Source organism: Pituophis catenifer, unplaced genomic scaffold (assembly GCF_029215685.1).
Source record: "Pituophis catenifer annectens isolate HBS135680 unplaced genomic scaffold, rPitCat1.0.hap2 SCAF_5, whole genome shotgun sequence".
NCBI classification, from domain to species: Eukaryota; Metazoa; Chordata; class Lepidosauria; order Squamata; family Colubridae; genus Pituophis; species Pituophis catenifer.
In genome coordinates, this window is record NW_027256885.1 from 69,185,696 (window position 1) to 69,205,265 (window position 19,570).

General features: G+C 44.0%; 1 protein-coding gene across 1 annotated transcript in view; it reads left to right on the top strand.

Annotated features, from left to right (window-relative positions):
• The window catches only part of LPCAT4 (lysophosphatidylcholine acyltransferase 4), a 66,187-nt gene that overhangs the window by 17,398 nt on the left and 29,219 nt on the right, over window positions 1–19,570 (top strand). Inside the window, exons 4-6 of the mRNA XM_070944782.1 lie at window positions 10,417–10,529; window positions 11,160–11,220; window positions 11,898–11,956. Of these exons, the coding sequence (XP_070800883.1) occupies window positions 10,417–10,529; window positions 11,160–11,220; window positions 11,898–11,956 (233 nt within the window). The remainder of the gene's footprint in view (window positions 1–10,416; window positions 10,530–11,159; window positions 11,221–11,897; window positions 11,957–19,570) is intronic.

Genomic DNA, 19,570 nt, shown 5'->3' on the forward strand with positions numbered 1-19,570 from the left:
CAAGTAGCCTTCGTGTAAAGGGAAATAAATAAATAAATAAATAAATAAATAAATAAATAAATAAATAAATAAATAAATAGCAGAAAATCCCTTGGTCCAGATTGAAAAAAGTTATTGTATGTACTAGCACATTGCTATTTGGTTCTTGCTTAATTTTCTTCATGAATGAGATATTCTGGTGTCCCTATTTATATTTATATTAACTTATATTAACTTATAGTATATATACATAATATATAGTATTGATATTTTTAAACAGATACTGATTTTTTATACCTAATATATTAACTGTTTGTGCTTGCATGTGATTATCTTGTTAGGAATTAATTAAGAAAGTTAATTCATTATAACATTTAAATATATTTTTCTGTGAACTTTTACAGTAGGCATTTAATTATATTGAAATTATCATATTTATTTAAGTTACTTATAGATTTAGGTTTGGATTAAGTAAAACTCGAATATTTAAAGGTATAAATTGATAATACGAGATTAGAGAATTGTTTGTTAGAGAAAAGAGATTGTTTGTTGGAAGTGTCAAAACTATTCCATTACATTAACTGCGTAACCAATATATTAACTATAATTTATCAAGAGATTATTGGGAATAAATAAAGGAGGTTAACGATAGGATCTAAGGAAGAGTCCCTGAACAAATAGTGGCAAGTGCCACTGGATGATTATCTGGAGAAATATAGAGAAAATAATAAGAGACCAAAAATTGACTTTGAAAGAAATGGCAAGCTTGACCTCAACAATTGCAAAAACTGGTAAAAAAGTGCCATCTAACCCTACACTAGCAATGTCGTCCCCAGCTACTCAGAAGTCATTAGAAGGTTTGCAGAAAATAGATAAACCCCCAGTAACCCCAACGCTGCAAACGGTACAATCTTCCCTGTTATCAATCCAAGAAACCATGCTTGCGATGCAAGAGAAATTATTGAACAGTCATTCCGAATTAAAGATGGACATACACGCACTAGATTCAAAAATGAATGAGATTCAAGTCTCTATTGCTAGCAATGAAAACAGAATCCAAAAAGTGGAACAAAGGATTGAGAAAAATGAGAAGAAATTGGATTTAGTTGATCAAACCTTTTTGGCGCAGAATAAGGAAACGGAAGACTCTTTGATACAACTTGAGATGGATAAGGCCTTGTTTTATCTCCGCTTTCAAAATATTTTTGAAGACAAAGAAGAGGACCTGGGGGACAAGATGGCCGAGTTGATCGTGGAGACCCTCCAACAAGATAAGCAGGAAATAATCAGAGAGATTGACGAGGTATATAGAGTACAAACAAATTACGTGAGAAGAAACAGGCTCCCTAGGGAGGTCCACGTTCAATTTGCTAGAAAAAAGGTGAGAGATATCTTTTTTTTTTTTATTGAAAAAGTTTTCAAATACAAATTTTTCCCCCTTTTTTCCTTCCCCCCCTCCTCCCTAACCCCCCCTCGCCACCCATCCCCCCCGTGACTTCTTCACACCAAAAACCTAATTCATAACAGATTACATAATATTTTACCATCGCCTTACTCCCTCCTCTATATACTGACCCTTACTTACTAAAAATATTATTAATATTGTTACTTTCCCCTTTTACCATACATTTCAAAAAAAAAAGCAGTCTGCTATAACATTGTATGATAACTTCTAGTTTAGCATAATATTATTATAACTCCCAATTTAGCAATAATCTGCCCTTTTTGTCCTCCCCAAAACTTATATCTATGTATTATTACAACATTTCAAAGCAACCTTCCACTTTAAGACTGTATAATAGATCCTACTTTTACATTTATTCTTTGTGTATATTAATATAACATTTCAAAGCAGCCTTCCCCATAAATCCTAATTTAACATTTATTCAACTCTATCCATTTCCTCCACTACCCTAAATATATCACTTAAACATCCCTTTTCTTAAGCTAATCCATCAGTAGACTAACATATTTCCACCCACTTTCCTACAAAATTATCATGCACAACAATTCTTAATATCTTCAATCCACTGCCCACTCTGCTAATATATATATATATATATATGTATATATTCCGTTATTTTAAAAAAAAAAAGACAATAACTTTAAATTTATAATCCATATAATATCTTCTTTGATGTCTTTCCACTGGATTGTTGAGTCCCTCATCCATAATTGGGTAACGTAGCATCCTGGTGCAACAGTTTGTTCAAAGTCTTCAGTCATCATCTGCCCCCATCAGTAATGAATATCCTCATATATATATAAAAGTAAAAACAACCACCCGAGTGACATTATGATTGTATTCCATATAGTTGTAATTGTGGCTTTCATCAGGATTATTAATTCCCATCATCGTAATGGGTAACAACCAGATCTTCTGCATGCCCCAACGTAGCTCTCTTGCCTTGTAGCTCAGAATAGTTATAATATATTTATCAATACAAGAAAAAAATCCAAAATAGATAATTCAAATCCAACAGTTTAAGGCTCAGATATCTTGTATAATATAGCCCGGGAGGAACAAATTATGTATAGAGGAAAAGAGGTGAATATTCTAAAACAAGTCCCAAGAAGAGTGAGGGAAAGGAGGAAAAACTATAGATTTCTGACAAGTCAATTAAATAGGAGAAGCATAATATTTAGATGGCTCGTGCCAGAAGGAATGTTAATATCATGGCAGGGAAGAAAAATCAAAATCGACAGTTTCAGTGCAGCCCAAGATTTTCTTGATCAGTTAAGGGGAGGAGAAGAGGAACAAACCAGCAAGGAGGAAATTGAAACAGTAAACACGGAAGAAGAAACGTCTCAAGAACAAAGTACAAGGGAAGATATAGAAGAGGAGAAGAAAAAGGAAGACACAGAAGAAAAAGGGGAAAAAACTAGACCAGTAAGAGCAGTAACTTTAAAAGCAAATAAGAACTAGGGACCAGATACCAACACTAGGAATGAACGGTACAAAAATCTCATTGTTAAATGTTAATGGCTTAAACGAATACAAAAAGAGGAAGTTAATATTGTCTAAATTGGCTAAACAAAACCCGGATATAATCTGTATTCAGGAGGTTCATATAAAAAAAGATGAAGCCAACTACTTAGAATATACCAAATTTGGCAAAGTATTTGTATCACTAGCGGAGAAAAGAAAAAGGGGGGGTCGCTATATATGTTAAGAAAGGAATAGAAGCAGAATGTAAATATAAGGATGAAAAAGGGAGAATACTAATAGTAGAAATAACGAGAGGTAACTCCAAGATGTTATTGGTAGGGGTCTATGCCCCAAATAAAAAACAAGGGAAATTTTATCGGAAATTGCATGAACAGCTTGCAAAATGGGCACATAATGAAATATGTATGTTGGGGGACTTTAACGGAATTGTTGACCCAAATAGAGACTATAAAAGTGGTAAAATAAAAAAAAAATAAAAGATCTCCCTTACCAAAAAGCTTCTTTGACTTGGTGGATGAAATAAATTTAATAGATATGTGACGTACATTGCATCCCCAGGACAGACAATATACATTTTACTCGATTCCGCAGAACTCCTGGTCCAGAATAGACATGGTATGGGCCACTAGGAAATTAGGATTGGAAATCAAAAAGGTTGATATGTGTACAAATGCCTGGGCAGACCATAAGCTCCTTGAAGTTAACTGGCACTATGTGACTAAGAGAAAACAACAGAGATGGAGTCTAAGGACAAACCTGCTAAATGATAAAGAGTTCCTACTGAAACTGAATGAAGAAGTAAAGCGATTTTTCATAGAAAACGGGAAACAAGATACGGCCAGAGAAATTGTTTGGGACACCATGAAGGCTTATGTGAGAGGGGTAGCCATTTCATATATGGCGTTTAAAAACAAAGAAAAAAGGAAGGCTAGGGAAGATTATATTAAAAAATTAGTAGAAGCTGAAAACGAACTACAGCAACATCCGGGAGATGAGGCGGTAAAACAACAGTGGTCAATGGCGAGACACAGATTGAATTTGTTGGACCAGGAGGAGATGGTGCAAAAAATAAAAAGATCTAAACATTATTGCTTTGAGAACGCTAATAAGTCGGGAAGATGGCTTGCTTATAAATTAAAAAAAGAGAAGGAAAAAAATCAAATATTGGTATTAGAAGACTCCAAGGGCAATCTTTTGACGAAGGAAGAAGATAAATTAGAAAGCATAAGAGAATTTTATGAACTCCTATACAAAGACGAAGGAATTGAGCCAAACAAGGTGGAACAGTATCTGATGGAAGCTAGTCTACCCCAAATTACAGAAGAAGAAAGGGAAATGTTGAATAAAAAAATCACTATAGAGGAATTAAAAACTGCCCTTTCTAAAATAAAGAAAAATAAAACCCCAGGCCCAGATGGTCTCCCTGGGGAAATATATTTAAAACTTGATGAAACATTGAAACTAGAATTATTAGAAATTTTTAATGAGGCTCTGGTTGGCACAATAATTCCGGATACTTGGAGGGAAGCGTACTTGACGCTCATATTGAAAGAAGGTGCTGACCCGAAACAGATATCAAATTACAGACCCATCTCCTTACTAAATTCAGATTATAAACTGTTCATGAGTATAATAGCGGAGAGGGTCAAAATTTTTTTAAATTGCTAGATACACAAAGATCAGAATGGATTCCTTCCAGGGAGACAAATTAGAGATAATTTGAGAACAGTGCTAAACATTATAGAGTACTATAAACAACACCCCGAAAAGCAGCTGGCGCTAATGTTTGTTGACGCCCAAAAGGCGTTTGATAACCTGAATTGGACCTTTATGATCAACCAAATTAATTTAATGGGATTTGGGACAAATTTTAGGAAAATGATTGAGAATATCTACCATAAACAGAGGGCGAACATATTAATGAATGGGGATAAGACTCAAATATTTCAGATTCAAAAAGGAGTGAGGCAGGGATGTCCCCTATCCCCCTTACTCTTTATCCTGGCGCTAGAGGTGCTACTTAGAAAGATCAGAGCCAATAAAGAAATCAAAGGATTAAAGATTAGGAATGAAATATTTAAAACGCAAGCTTTTGCAGACGACGTAGCCCTCATAATAGAAGATCCATTAGAAACTGGCCCAAAACTATTACAAGAAATACAGAACTATGGAGAAGTGGCTGGCCTTAAACTTAATAGGAAAAAACCTAAAATAATAGTGAAAAATGTGACAGATACACAAAAAAAGGAAGTGGAAGACTTATTAGGCCTCCAGGTAGTCAAGAAAATAAAGTATCTAGGAATATGGATCACCGTGAGATTCTCATCATTAAAAGAAGACAATTATATCCCATTACTGCAAAAAATACATCAGGATTTAGAAAGATGGAAAAAGCTAAAATTGTCTCTGATTGGTAAAATAGCAGCAATCAAAATGAACATCCTACCTAAAATTTTATTCTTATTCCAAAATATTCCAATGACTCTAGATAAAAAATTCTTTCTGGACTTGAACAAATATACTAGAAACTTTTTATGGGAGGGAAAGAAATCGAGGATCTCATTTAAGATACTGCAAGGAAAAAGAAATATGGGGGGATTTGGACTCCCCGATTGGGAAGCATACCAAAAGGCGGCGAAATTAATTTGGATTAAGGAGCGGGTCACGCTACGAAATAGGAAAACCCTGACATTAGAAGGACACGATCTACAAGAAGGGTGGCATGCCCACCTGTGGGACCCAAAGAACAAGAAAAAATCCTGTTTCCACAAACATAAAATTAGGGAGACACTTATACAAACGTGGGAGGAAATTAGGCAGAGGATTTACGTTAAAGTACCTAACTGGCTCTCCATTATGGAAGCGTTGGCCGCCCCAAATAGGAGAGATGACTACAAATTTGGCACATATAAAGATATTTTAGATGAAAAGGGGAAGCTCAAATCTCTGGACATATTGAGGGACCAAGGTTTCAACCTAGATTGGTGGAATTACTTGCAGATTAATTCAAGATATCAGAAAGATAGAGACCAATATGGCATAGAAGCAAAGTACGGAAATTTTGATAAAATTATTTGGGGAGTAGATAAGAAAATGCTAGCAAAAATATACAACCTGTTATTAGATGAGGATAGGGCAGAGGTCATAGCAAAAAAACAGCTAAGTATGTGGGAAAAAAAATTGGGATACAGACTAAACTTTAATGATTGGGAGGTGGCCTGGAATAGGAACTATAAAATGACAAAATCAGCAACATTCAGGGAAAATCACTATAAAATGCTACACAGGTGGCACCTAGCGCCAGCTAGATTAGCGAAAATGTTCCCTAATCTCTCAGCTATGTGTTGGAAATGTGGTAAAGCGGTCGGCACCTTCTATCATTTGTGGTGGACCTGCCCAGAGACAAAAAGATTTTGGTCCAAAATTCGATACTGGCTATGTGAAATAATGGGACAGGAAGTAGTTTTATCTCCAGAAATATTCCTTTTGGGTATAATTGGAGATGGCTTCAACAATAACAAAATTCAATTTATAATCCAGATAACAACAGCGGCTAGACTAGTCTTCGCGAAATACTGGAAAAATAAAATCATACCACCAGAAGGAATGTTAATAAATAAAATCTTAGAGTGCGCAGAAATGGCAAAACTGACGAGTGAACTAAATAATGATGAGAAATCTAAATATTACGAAGTATGGGGAAATTGGTATAATTGGTTAAAGAATAGGATAAAAACATGACCTTAGGACATGATTAGTTTACGTATCGAAAAGATGAGATATACTGGACGCATAACTTGTAAATAAATCTTGAATAGCTAAGGATGAAGTATATTCGATGTATGACTTCTTAATATGTATAAAACACTGTGCCTCTGAAGGATGTAGAGATTGTACATTTTCTTTTGTAATGGAAAAATTTAATAAAGTATATTTAAAAAAAAAAAGAAAAAAAGAAAAAGGCAGATTTCTTCATCTCCAAAAATACCACTTCATCTTCCAGTTTCCCAACCACTTGTACACACCTCCGTTCACACCTCTCCATCTGGGCCTCCACTCGTTCAGTAGTTTTTTCAACCTCTGTCAGACGGTCTTTGTGTTTGGTTAAGGTTAATCTCATCTCTCCCAGTGTTTCTTTAATTTGTTTAATCTCTCCTCTTAATTCACCCATTTCGGTCTTCAAATCATCAAAGTTTTTAGATGTCGATTCTTGATTTTTCTCCATTATTTCCTGAATATTCTGAAACATCGCCTGAATTCCTTGCATCGTGACAGGTTTCTCTACTGTTGATAAGCTTTCAGATGACTTTCTTAGCCCTGGGGGAGTTGTAATAGGAGAAGATGCTGCTATTGAGGCTACATGTTTCTTCATCACTTTTGTTGATGTCACTGTAGTAGACATGTTAGCCAAGCAAAGGAGATTTTTCCAAATTATCATACACTAATATTAAGGGGTCTGCTTAAGATTGCACAGTCAGATCAGCTTTCCCTCTTATTTAAATCTCTGTTACTATTCAACCTCAATTGTTTAACACTTTCCTACAAATCTAAAATAAAAAATCAGTTCAAAATTATCCTATCAACAATTAATTACAATATATTATTTAGCAAACACTACCTTATAATTTGTAATTTTTTTTTGTAATTTTATAACAGATACTTCGTTCTTAATATAGTCTTAATCTTATAATGTATACAAACTATATAGTAAACAAAATTATAATAAATAACAGATCAAAATGGATAATTAAATAATCAATCAATTATTCATCAATTATTGTTCGTAATTAATAAAGGTTGGGAAATATAAATTATCTTCAGTTACAATTAATTAACTTGTTACACTTCCGGTGCAGCTGTCAGGGTGGAAAGACCGGTGCAGTGTTGGCTCCTCTGTACTGAATGTTTTTCTCGAGCCTCCGCGGCTTTATTTTGCTGTTCTCAGCCCCGGAGAGGTTGGGGAAGCGTAGGGGCTTTCTTCGGAGGCGAGGAGGGGGGTGCGATCCCTCACCGCAACAAAGCTTGAGCTCCGAGGATCCGGAGGACAAGAAGAGGGCCACGGAATAGCGGCCCCAAAGCCGATGACGCTGCGTTTTTGACCGGCACGGGAAGACGAGACGGAACTGAACGGAGAAAGAAGAAGAAGAGTGGGAATTGAATTTGGCACTGATGGGACTGTGTAGCGAATAAACAGAGTAGCGGGAGCCAAGATTGTAAGTGAAGGAAGCCTTTATTTATTTACCCTTCAGCTTTCTCACTGCTGTGGAATTTTGGTGAAACGGAAGAACGACGCCCTGTTTAATTGGAATAAGTGTCGGAGCGGAACTTGTGTAGCGGTGGCAACAATTGAGAGGAACTTTACAAAAAAGAGTAATGACTCTCTGAAACAGTAACTGTGAAATTGAAGGCAATGAGAAGGGGGTGACTCTCTTCCTGACCCCCTTCCTCCCCAGGATTATTGACAGTGAGCCCTCTCCCGCTTAGCCTTTTTACTGTGATAAGTTGGAATAGTGTTTGAATTTAATATTCTTCTGAATCCCCATTAATTCTTTTGCTCTAGTGTAAAATATCTTCCATTATAGTATCAATTATATAACCACCAAAATATTTACTCATCAGTTTTTCTTTCTCATGTAGTCCATATTTCACATAAATCCACTCCTCTAACCTCAGTATCTGTCAATTAACCATTTGTAGAATAGTTCCCATGTTGTGAAATATTCCGAGTCTTCTTTTCCTTTGATTTTTAGGGTTAGCCTATCCATTTCTGCACATTCCAGAATTTTTTTGATTATAGTATCATCTATAGGGGTTTCTGGAATTTTCTAGTATTGTGCATATACAATCCTGGCTGCTGTTAGGACCGTGATGGCGAACATATGGCACGCCTGCCACAGGTGGTACATGGAGCCATATTGGTGGGCACGCGAGTTCAGTTCTGGTGTGCATGTGCGTGCCAGCCGCCTGATTTTGGGGCCTTTGGGGGGTCTCTGGGGGTTGGGGAAGGCTGTTTTTGCCCTCCCCAGGCTCCTAGAGAGGCTCTGGAGCCTGGGGAGAGCAAAAAATAGGCCTACCGGGCCCACTGTGCCATTGAGTGCCAAAAGAGGGGGGGAGCGCGGGGGGGTTGGGCATGCATGCACAGGGGGCGGCGCGTATAGAATTATGGTTGTGGGCACATACGCTTGCGACCCCCCCACTCCCCTCCACGTTTGGCATGCGATGGCAAAAAGGTTAGCCATCACTGTGTTAGGATATGTAAAATTAAATGTGTTACCCTTATTATAGTTTCCTGGGAGCATGCCCAACAAGAATGTCTCAGGTTTCAAATCTATGTGTTGTTTTGTCATAGTTTCCAGCCATATGTGTATTTTTTTCCAGTATTTTTTTGCTTTGGGACATGTCCACCACATATGATAATATGAGCCTGGTTGCATTTCCAACATTTAACAGATTTATTTTTATACATATTCACTAATCTTGCAGGTGAATAATGCCAGCTATAAAATATTTTATAGAGGTTTTCTTTATACACTCTTGACATTGTGACTTTATGATTTCTGATCCATAATTTCTGCCACCTGTCCAAATCTATTGTATAGCCATATATCTGCATATCTTTGCCACTATGAAATGGTAGCAAATGCTCTCATGGCTTGGATTTTGGTCACCCTGATTTGCTTGTTCTAAGACTGTCACTACCTTGTGCTGATTTTAACACTGTCATTTGCTAAAATGAGTGAATTGAGAATGAGAATGAGACGAAACTTTGGACTGATCCAGTAGGAGTTTATGAACTTATAAAGCATTTGTTCCCTTGGCAGCTTTGGATTTCATGAAGCAAGGGCCATACAGTAGTCCTCAATTTACGTCCACATTTGAGCCCAAAAATTTCTGCTGTTAAGTGAATTTTGCCCCATTTTTACGACCTTGCTCGCCACAGCTCTTAAGTGAATCCGTGCAGTAGTTAAATTAGTAACTAATTTAACTAATTGTTAAGCAAACCTGGCTTCCCCACATATGTGCTAGTCATTCCCGACTCTAGGGGGTGGTGCTCATCTCCGTTTCAAAGCCGAAGAGTCAGCACTGTTCAAAGACGTTTCCGTGGTCATGTGGCCGGCATGACTAACCGCCAAAGGCGCACGGAACGCTGTTACCTTCCCACCAAAGGTGGTCCCTATTTTTCTACTTGCATTTTTTATGTGCTTTCAAACTACTAGGTTGGCAGAAGCTGGGACAAGTAACAGGAGCTCACCCCGTTACGCGACACCAGGGATTCGAACCGCTGAACTGCCGACCTTTAGATCGACAAGCTCAGCATCTTAGTCACTGAGCCACCACGTCCCTTTTCACTTAACCTTGTCACTTAACGAACTGTTATAAGTTTGCATCCTTTGGGAAAATATTTCTCAGGCCAGTTGCCCGGCAGTGACTCAGAAAAGCTTTGCATCCACTTGTTCCTCTCTTCCCCCTGTGCTCATCCCCTCCAGCCCTGCTGAGATTCAATCAGGCCATCCTGGTTTCCCGTCATGATCCAGCTTCTCGGAAGAAGGTGGTGGAAGAAGTGAAGAAACGAGCAACATCCCAGGGGAAATGGCCACAGGTAAAACATGGAGGACCTGATCCATTAAGTTAGCTCTTTTTGAGAATTTGGGAAGGTTAAAGGCAGTGGTAGGATTCAAATTTTTCCATTACTGGTTCTGTGGGCATGGCTTGGTGTGCGTGGCTTGATGGGGCAGCACCTTGCTGTGAGTGACATTGAGTCGGCCACATCCACTCAGTCACATGACCCCCCCCTCCCGAGGAGGCCCTGGGAAGGTTGGAGCTGGGGAATGGCTCGTTCCCTGACCCGGCTGAGGTGGGCAGCGGGTAGCAAGCGGGCAGAGGCTCCGGGCCCTTGGGGAACGGCACGTCCCTGGGCCCTGGGCCCTGACCCAAGGCGAAGGGCGAGCGGGCGGCATGCTTACCTTTGGTGAGCTGAGCAGAGAGGGTGAGACACGGAGGCGACTGGCAAGGTGATTAGTTGGGCCGTGTGAGAAAGACAACATATAGGGTGGGGTGGGCAGGGCAAGCGTCGAGCAGGTGGATGGGCGGGGCTGGGGCCAGCCAGAGGTGGTATTTATTGGTTCAGTAAACCAGTTAAAATTGCCCCTACTGGTTCACCTGAACTGGTTCAAACCGGCTGGTTAAAAGTTTGGAGATCCTCTCTGATTTGTGTGACCTGTTTCTCCAGGTGCTTTTCTATCCCGAGGGGACCTGCTCAAACAAAAAAGCCTTACTGAAGTTTAAACCAGGTAAGACTTCAGCAAGCCTGTTCAACAGGTGTAAAACAATGGATTGGTTTACCAATCCAATTAACTAGCATCGGAGATTGCCCCACCTAAAAAGACAACTCTTTATGATTGACACAAAAGGCTACCAATTAGGGCCTTTTATTGCCTGCTTTGAAAAGCAGACAGTGTCGCCAATTTGATTAAGTCTAATCTCTTTTGAAAACTGAAGGAAAAAAAAAGACTTTCTCTCTGAGTTTTGATTTGAGTGAAAACTTATGAGTATCCTCATCCTTCAACCTTAAAATATACGTACCTTAGATTCCTGTGGATTTTACTCCGCTAGTCATTGCCAACTCTAAGGGGCGATGCTCATCTCCATTTCAAGGCCATTGAGCCAGCGCTGTACAAAGACATTTCCATGGTCACGTGGCCAGCATGGTGTCACGGAGCGCTGTTACCTTCCTGACAAAGTGGTACCTATTTATCTACTCGCATTTGCGTGCTTTCAAACTGCTAGGTGGGCAGCAGCTGGAGTGAGGACGGGAGCTCATCCTGTCACATAGCGCTCGGGTTTCAAACCTGGGTTGCCAGCTTTCTAACCAATAAGCCCAGCCTCTTAATCACTGACCCACCGCGCCACCCTTTCAGCCCTCAGGACAGATGAGTAAATCTTGAACGTGTGTGCTTTATGTTCTCAGGTGCCTTCATATCTGGTGTTCCCATTCAGCCGGTCCTCATTCGCTACCCCAACTCTGTGGTGAGTTTCTACGAACTTTAGGAGATAGTCTTAGCATTGTAATAATTACAGGTAGTCCTCAACTTACAGCCATAATTGGGTTCAGAATTTCTGTTGTTAAGCAAGATGGTTGTTACAGTCAGGTCCAGAAATATTGGGACATCGACACAATTCTAACATATTTGGCTCTATACACCACCACAATGGAGTTGGAATGAAACAAACACAATGTGCGTTAAGTGCAGACTGTCAGCTTTAATTTGAGGGTATGTACATCCAACTCAGGTGAACGGTGTAGGACTTACAGCAGTTTGCATATGTGCCTCCCACTTGTTAAGGGACCAAAAGTAATGGGACAGAATAATAATCATAAATCAAACTTTCCCTTCTTAATATTTGGTTGCAAATCCTTTGCAGTCAATCACAGCCTGAAGTCTGGAACGCATAGACATCACCAGATGCTGGGTTTCATCCCTGGTGATGCTCTGCCAGGCCTCTACTGCAACTGTCTTCAGTTCCTGCTTGTTCTTGGGGCATTTTCCCTTCAGTTTTGTCTTCAGCAAGTGAAATGCATGCTCAATGGGATTCAGGTCAGGTGATTGACTTGGCCATTGCATAACATTCCACTTCTGTCCCTTCAAAAACTCTTTGGTTGCTTTTGCAGTATGCTTTGGGTCATTGTCCATCTGCACTGTGAAGCGCCATCCAATGAGTTCTGCAGCATTTGGCTGAATGTGAGCAGATAATATTGCCCAAAACACTTCAGAATTCATCCTGCTGCTTTTGTCAGCAGTCACATCATCAATAAATACAAGAGAACCAGTTCCATTGGCAGCCATACACGCCCACGCCATGACACTACCACCACCATGCTTCACTGATGAGGTGGTATGCTTAGGATCATGAGCAATTCCTTTCCTTCTCCATACTCTTCTCTTCCCATCACTCTGGTACAAGTTGAACTTGGTCTCATCTGTCCATAGGATCTTGTTCCAGAACTGTGAAGGCTTTGTTAGATGTTGTTTGGCAAACTCTAATCTGGCCTTCCTGTTTTTGAAGCTCACCAATGGTTTACATCTTGTGGTGAACCCTCTGTATTCACTCTGGTGAAGTCTTCTCTTGATTGTTGACTTTGACACACATACACCTACCTCCTGGAGAGCGTTCTTGATCTGGCCAACTGTTGTGAAGGGTGTTTTCTTCACCAGGGAAAGAATTCTTCGGTCATCCACCACACTTGTTTTCCATGGTCTCCCAGGTCTTTTGGTGTTGCTGAGCTCACTGGTGCATTCCTTCTTTTTGAGAATGTTTCAAACAGTTGTTTTGGCCATGCCTAATGTTCTTGCTATCTCTCTGATGGGTTTGTTTTGTTTCTTCAGCCTAATGATGGCTTGCTTCACTGATAGTGACAGCTCTTTGGATCTCATCTTGAGAGTTGACACCAACAGATTCCAAATGCAAATAGCACACTTGAAATGAACTCTGGGCCTTTTATCTGCACATTGTAATTGGGGTAATGAGGGAATATCACACACCTGGCCATGGAACAGCTGAGAAGCCAATTGTCCCATTACTTTTGGTCCCTTAACAAGTGGGAGGCACATATACAAACTGCTGTAAGTCCTACACCGTTCACCTGAGTTGGATGTACATACCCTCAAATTAAAGCTGACAGTCTGCACTTAACGCACATTGTGTTTGTTTCATTCCAACTCCATTGTGGTGGTGTATAGAGCCAAATATGTTAGAATTGTGTCGATGTCCCAATATTTCTGGACCTGACTGTAAATGAGTTGTGCCCAATTTTGCAACCTCTTACCACAGTTGTTAAGTGAACCACTGCCGTTGTTGTCTGTGGAGATTCTCAGCCATCCGGGTTATGGTTGTCTCCAACAGCCTGCCCCTGTGTTCAACAGTGAAGGGAAACAGGGCAGAAAACATCTTGCAGAAAGCACAGCTACACAACACAGTCCCTTCAGCAGTTCCAAGAAGGCTCCACACCCATTTGCACTACTAGGGTGACCCTGAGGACACAGACAATCTCCAAGGGGCCTCAACGACTATCAAATCAAATCAAGTTTATTACAGTCAAAAAACAGAGACCAGAATAAATAAAAAACACTCAAGGAATATCCAGTTAAAAATTATAGAATAAAGTAATAAATAACAGATAAAATTATATTAAAATCACAATTTGGCATCCAATCTGTCAGTTACACACACAGCCTAACTATACTATAATATCAATCCTTGAAACCATGAGGCCCATACTGATTAAATACTGTAACACAAAAGGGTTTGCTACATTCGTTGTGTAAAATAGCTATGGTGGATTAATCATGTGTCTCCGACAAATCCCCAATGCTGCTGCTCAGAATCTCACCACCTGTGCTGTAACCCTTCCATTCCCCACCATCCAGTCGGAGCTGAAGAAGCTTCTTGGATGAGAAGCAAAATGTCTTCAAAAAAAGAAAGAAAGAAAGTCCAGTTGCCTCTTGGAAAAAAGCACCTTTTGGACACTGCTTCCCCGAAAATAAGACCTAACTGGAAAATAAGCCCTAGCATGATTTTTCAGAATGCTTGTAATACTTAACTTCCGGCGTGTCCCAAGATGGCAGCAGTTGGCTGAGCTCCGCTGAGGAGATGGAGAGGTTGCTGGTGTCAGGGGTCTTCGGGAGCCGCTTTAACTATCTCCGGCTCCAGTCCCAATGAGGGGAATGCCCGCCCTGCCTGCTGAGGGCTTTTTCGCCCTCCGGAATATCAGGGCAGGGTGGGACTCGCTGTTTGAAGCCGCCGCGGGAGATGGGGCAGCGGCCTGCTAAAAACAGCTGTTTCCGGCTTGTCAGCGCCGGGAGGAGTGGAGGCCGGAGCATTCGGCGGCGGTCGGCGTTGCTGTGCAGCAGCGGCGGCGGCTTGGAGGTGCCCTTCATCCCCCTCGCCCCTCAGGGATCTCTGGGACGCTCTCCGGATGTTTTTCGGGGGTCCTGGAGGCGCCATGGGGAGCCCAGGGTGCCGGTTGCAAGCCGGCGACGGCGGTGGTGGTGGCAGCGGCGGCGGAAGGCAATGGCAGCCACGGATCATCCGGCTGAGGAAAGAGCTTGCAGCAGGTGGATGGGGGAATACGGACAGCCTTGCCCTCAGGATTACCATCTGCTCTTTTTTGAGCCTTGACCCCTGTTATCCGGGGTTTGTTTTGTCATCAGAGCTGAGACTGGGGATTTGGGGAGATTTGGGGCAGGAGAGGCGGGAGGCTGACCAGGGCTCTATTGGTCGCCTCGGGTGGCTTCTCCTCCCCCCCTTCTTCCCCCAGGTATGGGTGGGTGTTGGCCTTTGATGGCCACCCACCCTTGGACTTGGACTGGGTTTTTTGTCTGCTATCCCTTCTCTTGCCCCAGGGAAGAACTTGTGCCTGTGGGATTATCATCATTGTCTTTAATAACTTTACAAATTGCTGGCTTCTTGTGCGACCCCAAACTGGAGGAGAACTGGGCAAAATGGTGTGCAGGTGCTGAGGGGGCTGTTTGTCATCCGCCAGATGAAAGGATGGACTATTGTGACTTTATTGTCGGTGTCATCTGCCCCAGTCACTGTGAGAGGGTGACTGGGATAATTATCCTCCAGACGTGGGGGGATGTCACTGGCCCCTTTCACTGTCGTGAGAGGGCAGTGAACCAGCTCCTGATATGAAGATCTACTTTGACCCAGTATTATTGGACGATCTGGTGAAGCCCTGACCAGTTGACTCTCCATCTCTGTTTTGTGCGATGTTTACGGCTGCTGACCTGCTTACGCTGCGAGACTCCCCCCTCTCGCAGGTTTGGCCCTCCTCACTATCGAGGGCCTACCTTGATGACAGATTTTGGAATCCCGAGAGGTGGCATGCGGCGAGGAGGGGGTTGTGGGGTTTTTTGGGGAAATTTTTAGATAAGGTTTTAAAGGTTTCTGGGAGGGGGGTGGGTTCGGTGGGTTTGGGGGAGAACCTGTCGGGGAGGAGGCCAGAGCTGGCTGAAGAGCACGGCACTAGAGATGTGGGAACCGGGGTCAAGGAGGGAGTTAGAGCTTGTGTTGTGGATGGACATTACATCAGTACTGTGGGTGGGAGGGGCAGATATGGCGGGAGCAGGGGGCCACATCAGGTTGTGGGAGCGCGCGCCCGCTGGCTCCAAGCGGTGGCGCGCTCCGGCCTCCAATGCTCCCCTCGTTCCCCAGGTTGCACAGACCCTCAGGCCCTGGGCCTTCGGCTGATGCTGTGCAATGCCCGGTCCGTGGTAAATAAAGCCCCCCTCATTTGTGATCTTGTTCAGGAGGGGGGAGCGGACCTGGCGGGTATTACGGAGACCTGGTTGGGCCAGGAGGGGGGGTCCCCCTCGTTGAGATGTGCCCACCCGGTTTCCACGCATTCCATCAGCCAAGGTCACAGGGGAGGGGCGGGGGGGTGGCAGTTGTCATTAGAGAAGGTCTTGGTCCGAGGGAGGTCACTGTTCCTCAGACGGCTGGTTGTGAGTCCCTCCTTGTGAAGTGGGGTCATGGGGTGCAGATGGGCGTGCTGGTTACATACCTGGCTCCCTGCCATGTGACAGCAGCCCTGCCCGAGCTGCTCAACGTTATAGCCGCGGTGGCGGTTGACACCCCCAGGCTTATGGTCATGGGGGATTTTAACCTGCCATCCGTCGGTGAGGCGTCTGAGGTGGCTCGGGAGTTCATGGCTTCCATGACGGCCATGGACCTGACCCAGTTAGTTCATGGCCCTACTCACACGGGGGGAAACACGCTAGACCTGGTTTTTGTCTCTGGTCAGTGGTTGAGTGATCTTGAGATAGGGGATATAGTGATCGAGCCCTTGTCATGGTCAGATCACTCCCTCCTTTGCTTTGACCTTCGAACCGCCACACCCCGCCGCAGGGAGGCGGAACCATTGAGGTGGTACCGCCCCAGGCGCCTGATGGATCCTGATAGGTTCCAGACGGAGCTTGGGCCATTTCCTGAGGCTCTGGCACTCGGCTCGACTGAGGAGCTGGTGGCCGCCTGGGATAGGGCGGTCGATGGAGCTTTGGACCGGGTCGTGCCTTTGCGGCCTCTGACCCGGCGTTGATCTCGCCTGGCTCCTTGGTTCACCGAGGAGCTGAGGGAGATGAAGCGCCGGAAAAGATGCCTGGAGAGTGGTTGGAGGGCCAGCCATTCTGAATCTGACCGAACACTGGTAAGGTCTCATATTAAGACCTACCTGGTGGCGATAAAAGTGGCGAAGTATAACTATTTTGCCACTCTTATTGCATCATCAGATAATCGCCCGGCCGCCCTGTTTAGGGTGACCCGCTCCCTGCTCCACCAGGAAGCGCGGGAGGACCCCTTGGAGGGTAGAGCCGAGGATTTTGTACAGTATCTGTATGACAAAATCGCTCAGATTCGGGAACACCTGGACTCTGACTGGGTAGACTCAGCGGGGAGGACAGAGGCAGGTCTTGTGAGTATTATCTGGGAAGAGTTTGATTCTGTGACGCCCGAAGACGTGGACAGGATACTGGGCAGACTGAGTGCAGCCACATGTTTACTGGACCCGTGTCCCTCCTGGTTGGTGCTGGCCTCTCGGGAGGTTACACGAGGCTGGCTCCAGGGGATTATAAATGCTTCCTTGAGTGAGTGTGTCTTCCCCGCCGCCTTGAAAGAGGTGGTGGTGAGGCCTCTCCTCAAGAAGCCTTCCCTGGACCCGGCAGTGTTGGCAAATTATCGTCCAGTCTCCAACCTTCGCTTCGTTGTGAAGGTTGTTGAGAGTGTGGTAGCGCGACAGCTCCCCCAGTACCTGGATGAATCGTCGTATCTGGATCCGTTCCAGTCGGGCTTCAGGCCTGGGTACAGCACGGAAACGGCATTGGTCGCGTTGGTTGATGATCTCTGGAGGGCTCGGGACAGGGGTTGGTCCTCTGTCCTGGTCCTATTAGACCTCTCAGAGGCTTTTGATACCATCGACCATGGTATCATGCTGCACTGGCTAGAGGAGTTAGGGGTGGGGGGCACCGTCCTACGGTGGTTCTCCTCCTTTCTCTCTGACCGGTCGCAGTCTGTGTTGACAGGGGGGCAGAGGTCGACCCCGAGGCCCCTTGTATGTGGGGTGCCACAAGGGTCGGTCCTCTTGCCCCTTCTGTTCAACATTTATGTGAAGCCGCTGGGTGAGATCATCCGTGGTTCCGGGGTGAAGTACCATCAGTACGCTGATGATACTCAGCTGTACATCTCCACCCCAGACCACCCCAATGATGCCCTTGAAGTGATGTCCCAGTGCCTGGAGGCCGTGCGGATCTGGATGGGGAGAAACAGACTCAGGCTCAACCCATCCAAGACTGAGTGGCTGTGGTTTCCGACATCCCGATATAGTCAGTTGGTGCCATCACTGACTATTGGGGGCGAGTCATTGGCCCCCACGGAGAGGGTTCGCAACTTGGGTGTCCTCCTGGACTCACGGCTGTCTTTAGAAGAGCACATGACGGCCGTGGCCAGGGGGACTTCTTATCAGGTCTGCCTGATTCGCCAGTTGCGTCCCTTTCTGGATCGGGACTCGTTAAATACGGTCACTCATGCTCTCGTTACTTCCCGCTTGGACTACTGTAATGCTCTCTACATGGGGCTCCCCTTGAGGAGCACCCGGAGGCTCCAGCTGGTCCAGAATGCGGCCGCGCGGGTGGTTATGGGAGCGACGTGGCGCTCCCATGTGACCCCCCTCTTGTGCGAGCTGCACTGGCTCCCGGTGGTCTTCTGGGTGCGCTTCAAGGTTTTGGTTACCACCTTTAGAGCGCTCCATGGCATCGGACCGGGGTATTTACGAGACCGCCTTCTGCTACCAATAGCCTCTCACCGACCAGTACGCTCCCATAGAGAGGGGCTCCTCAGGGTGCCGTCGGCCAAACAGTGTCGACTGGCGGCCCCCAGGGGGAGAGCCTTCTCTGTGGGGGCACCTACCATCTGGAACGAGCTCCCCCCAGAGATATGGAGGATCCTGGACCTGCGCACGTTTCGCCGTGCTCTCAAAACGTTTCTATTTCAGCAAGCTGGCCTGGCCTAACTCTCCTCTTTTTAATTTTTTTAATTCGTGATTTTATAAATTGGGTGTTTTAATCTGTGGTTTGGCCAAAATATTTAATAATTTTAAGGGATTTTTAATATTTGTATTATCTGTATTTTATCTTGGCTGTTCACCGCCCTGAGTCCTTCGGAAGTAGGGCGATATAGAAATTTGATTAATAAATAAATAAGCCCTACCCCAAAAATAAGCCCCAGTTAAGATCGTTAGTCAGACAGACGCATTTAGTACCATATTTCCCTGAAAATAAGACCTAACCCAAAAACAAGTCCTAATGCCATGATGGTGAACCTATGGCACACGTGCCACAGGTGGCACGCGGAGCCATATCTGTGGGCACACGAGCATTGCCCTAGCTCAGCTCCAGCATGCATGTGATTGCTGGCCAGCTTATTTTTGGGCCTTCCAGGCCCACCGGAAGTCAGGAAACGGGCTGTTTCTGGCCTCCAGAGGGCCTCCGGGGGGGGTGGGGAAGGCCGTTTTTACCCTCCCCAGGCTCCAAGAAAGCCTCTGGAGCCTGGGGAGGGCGAAAAACGGGCCTACCGAGAGTTGGGAAACGG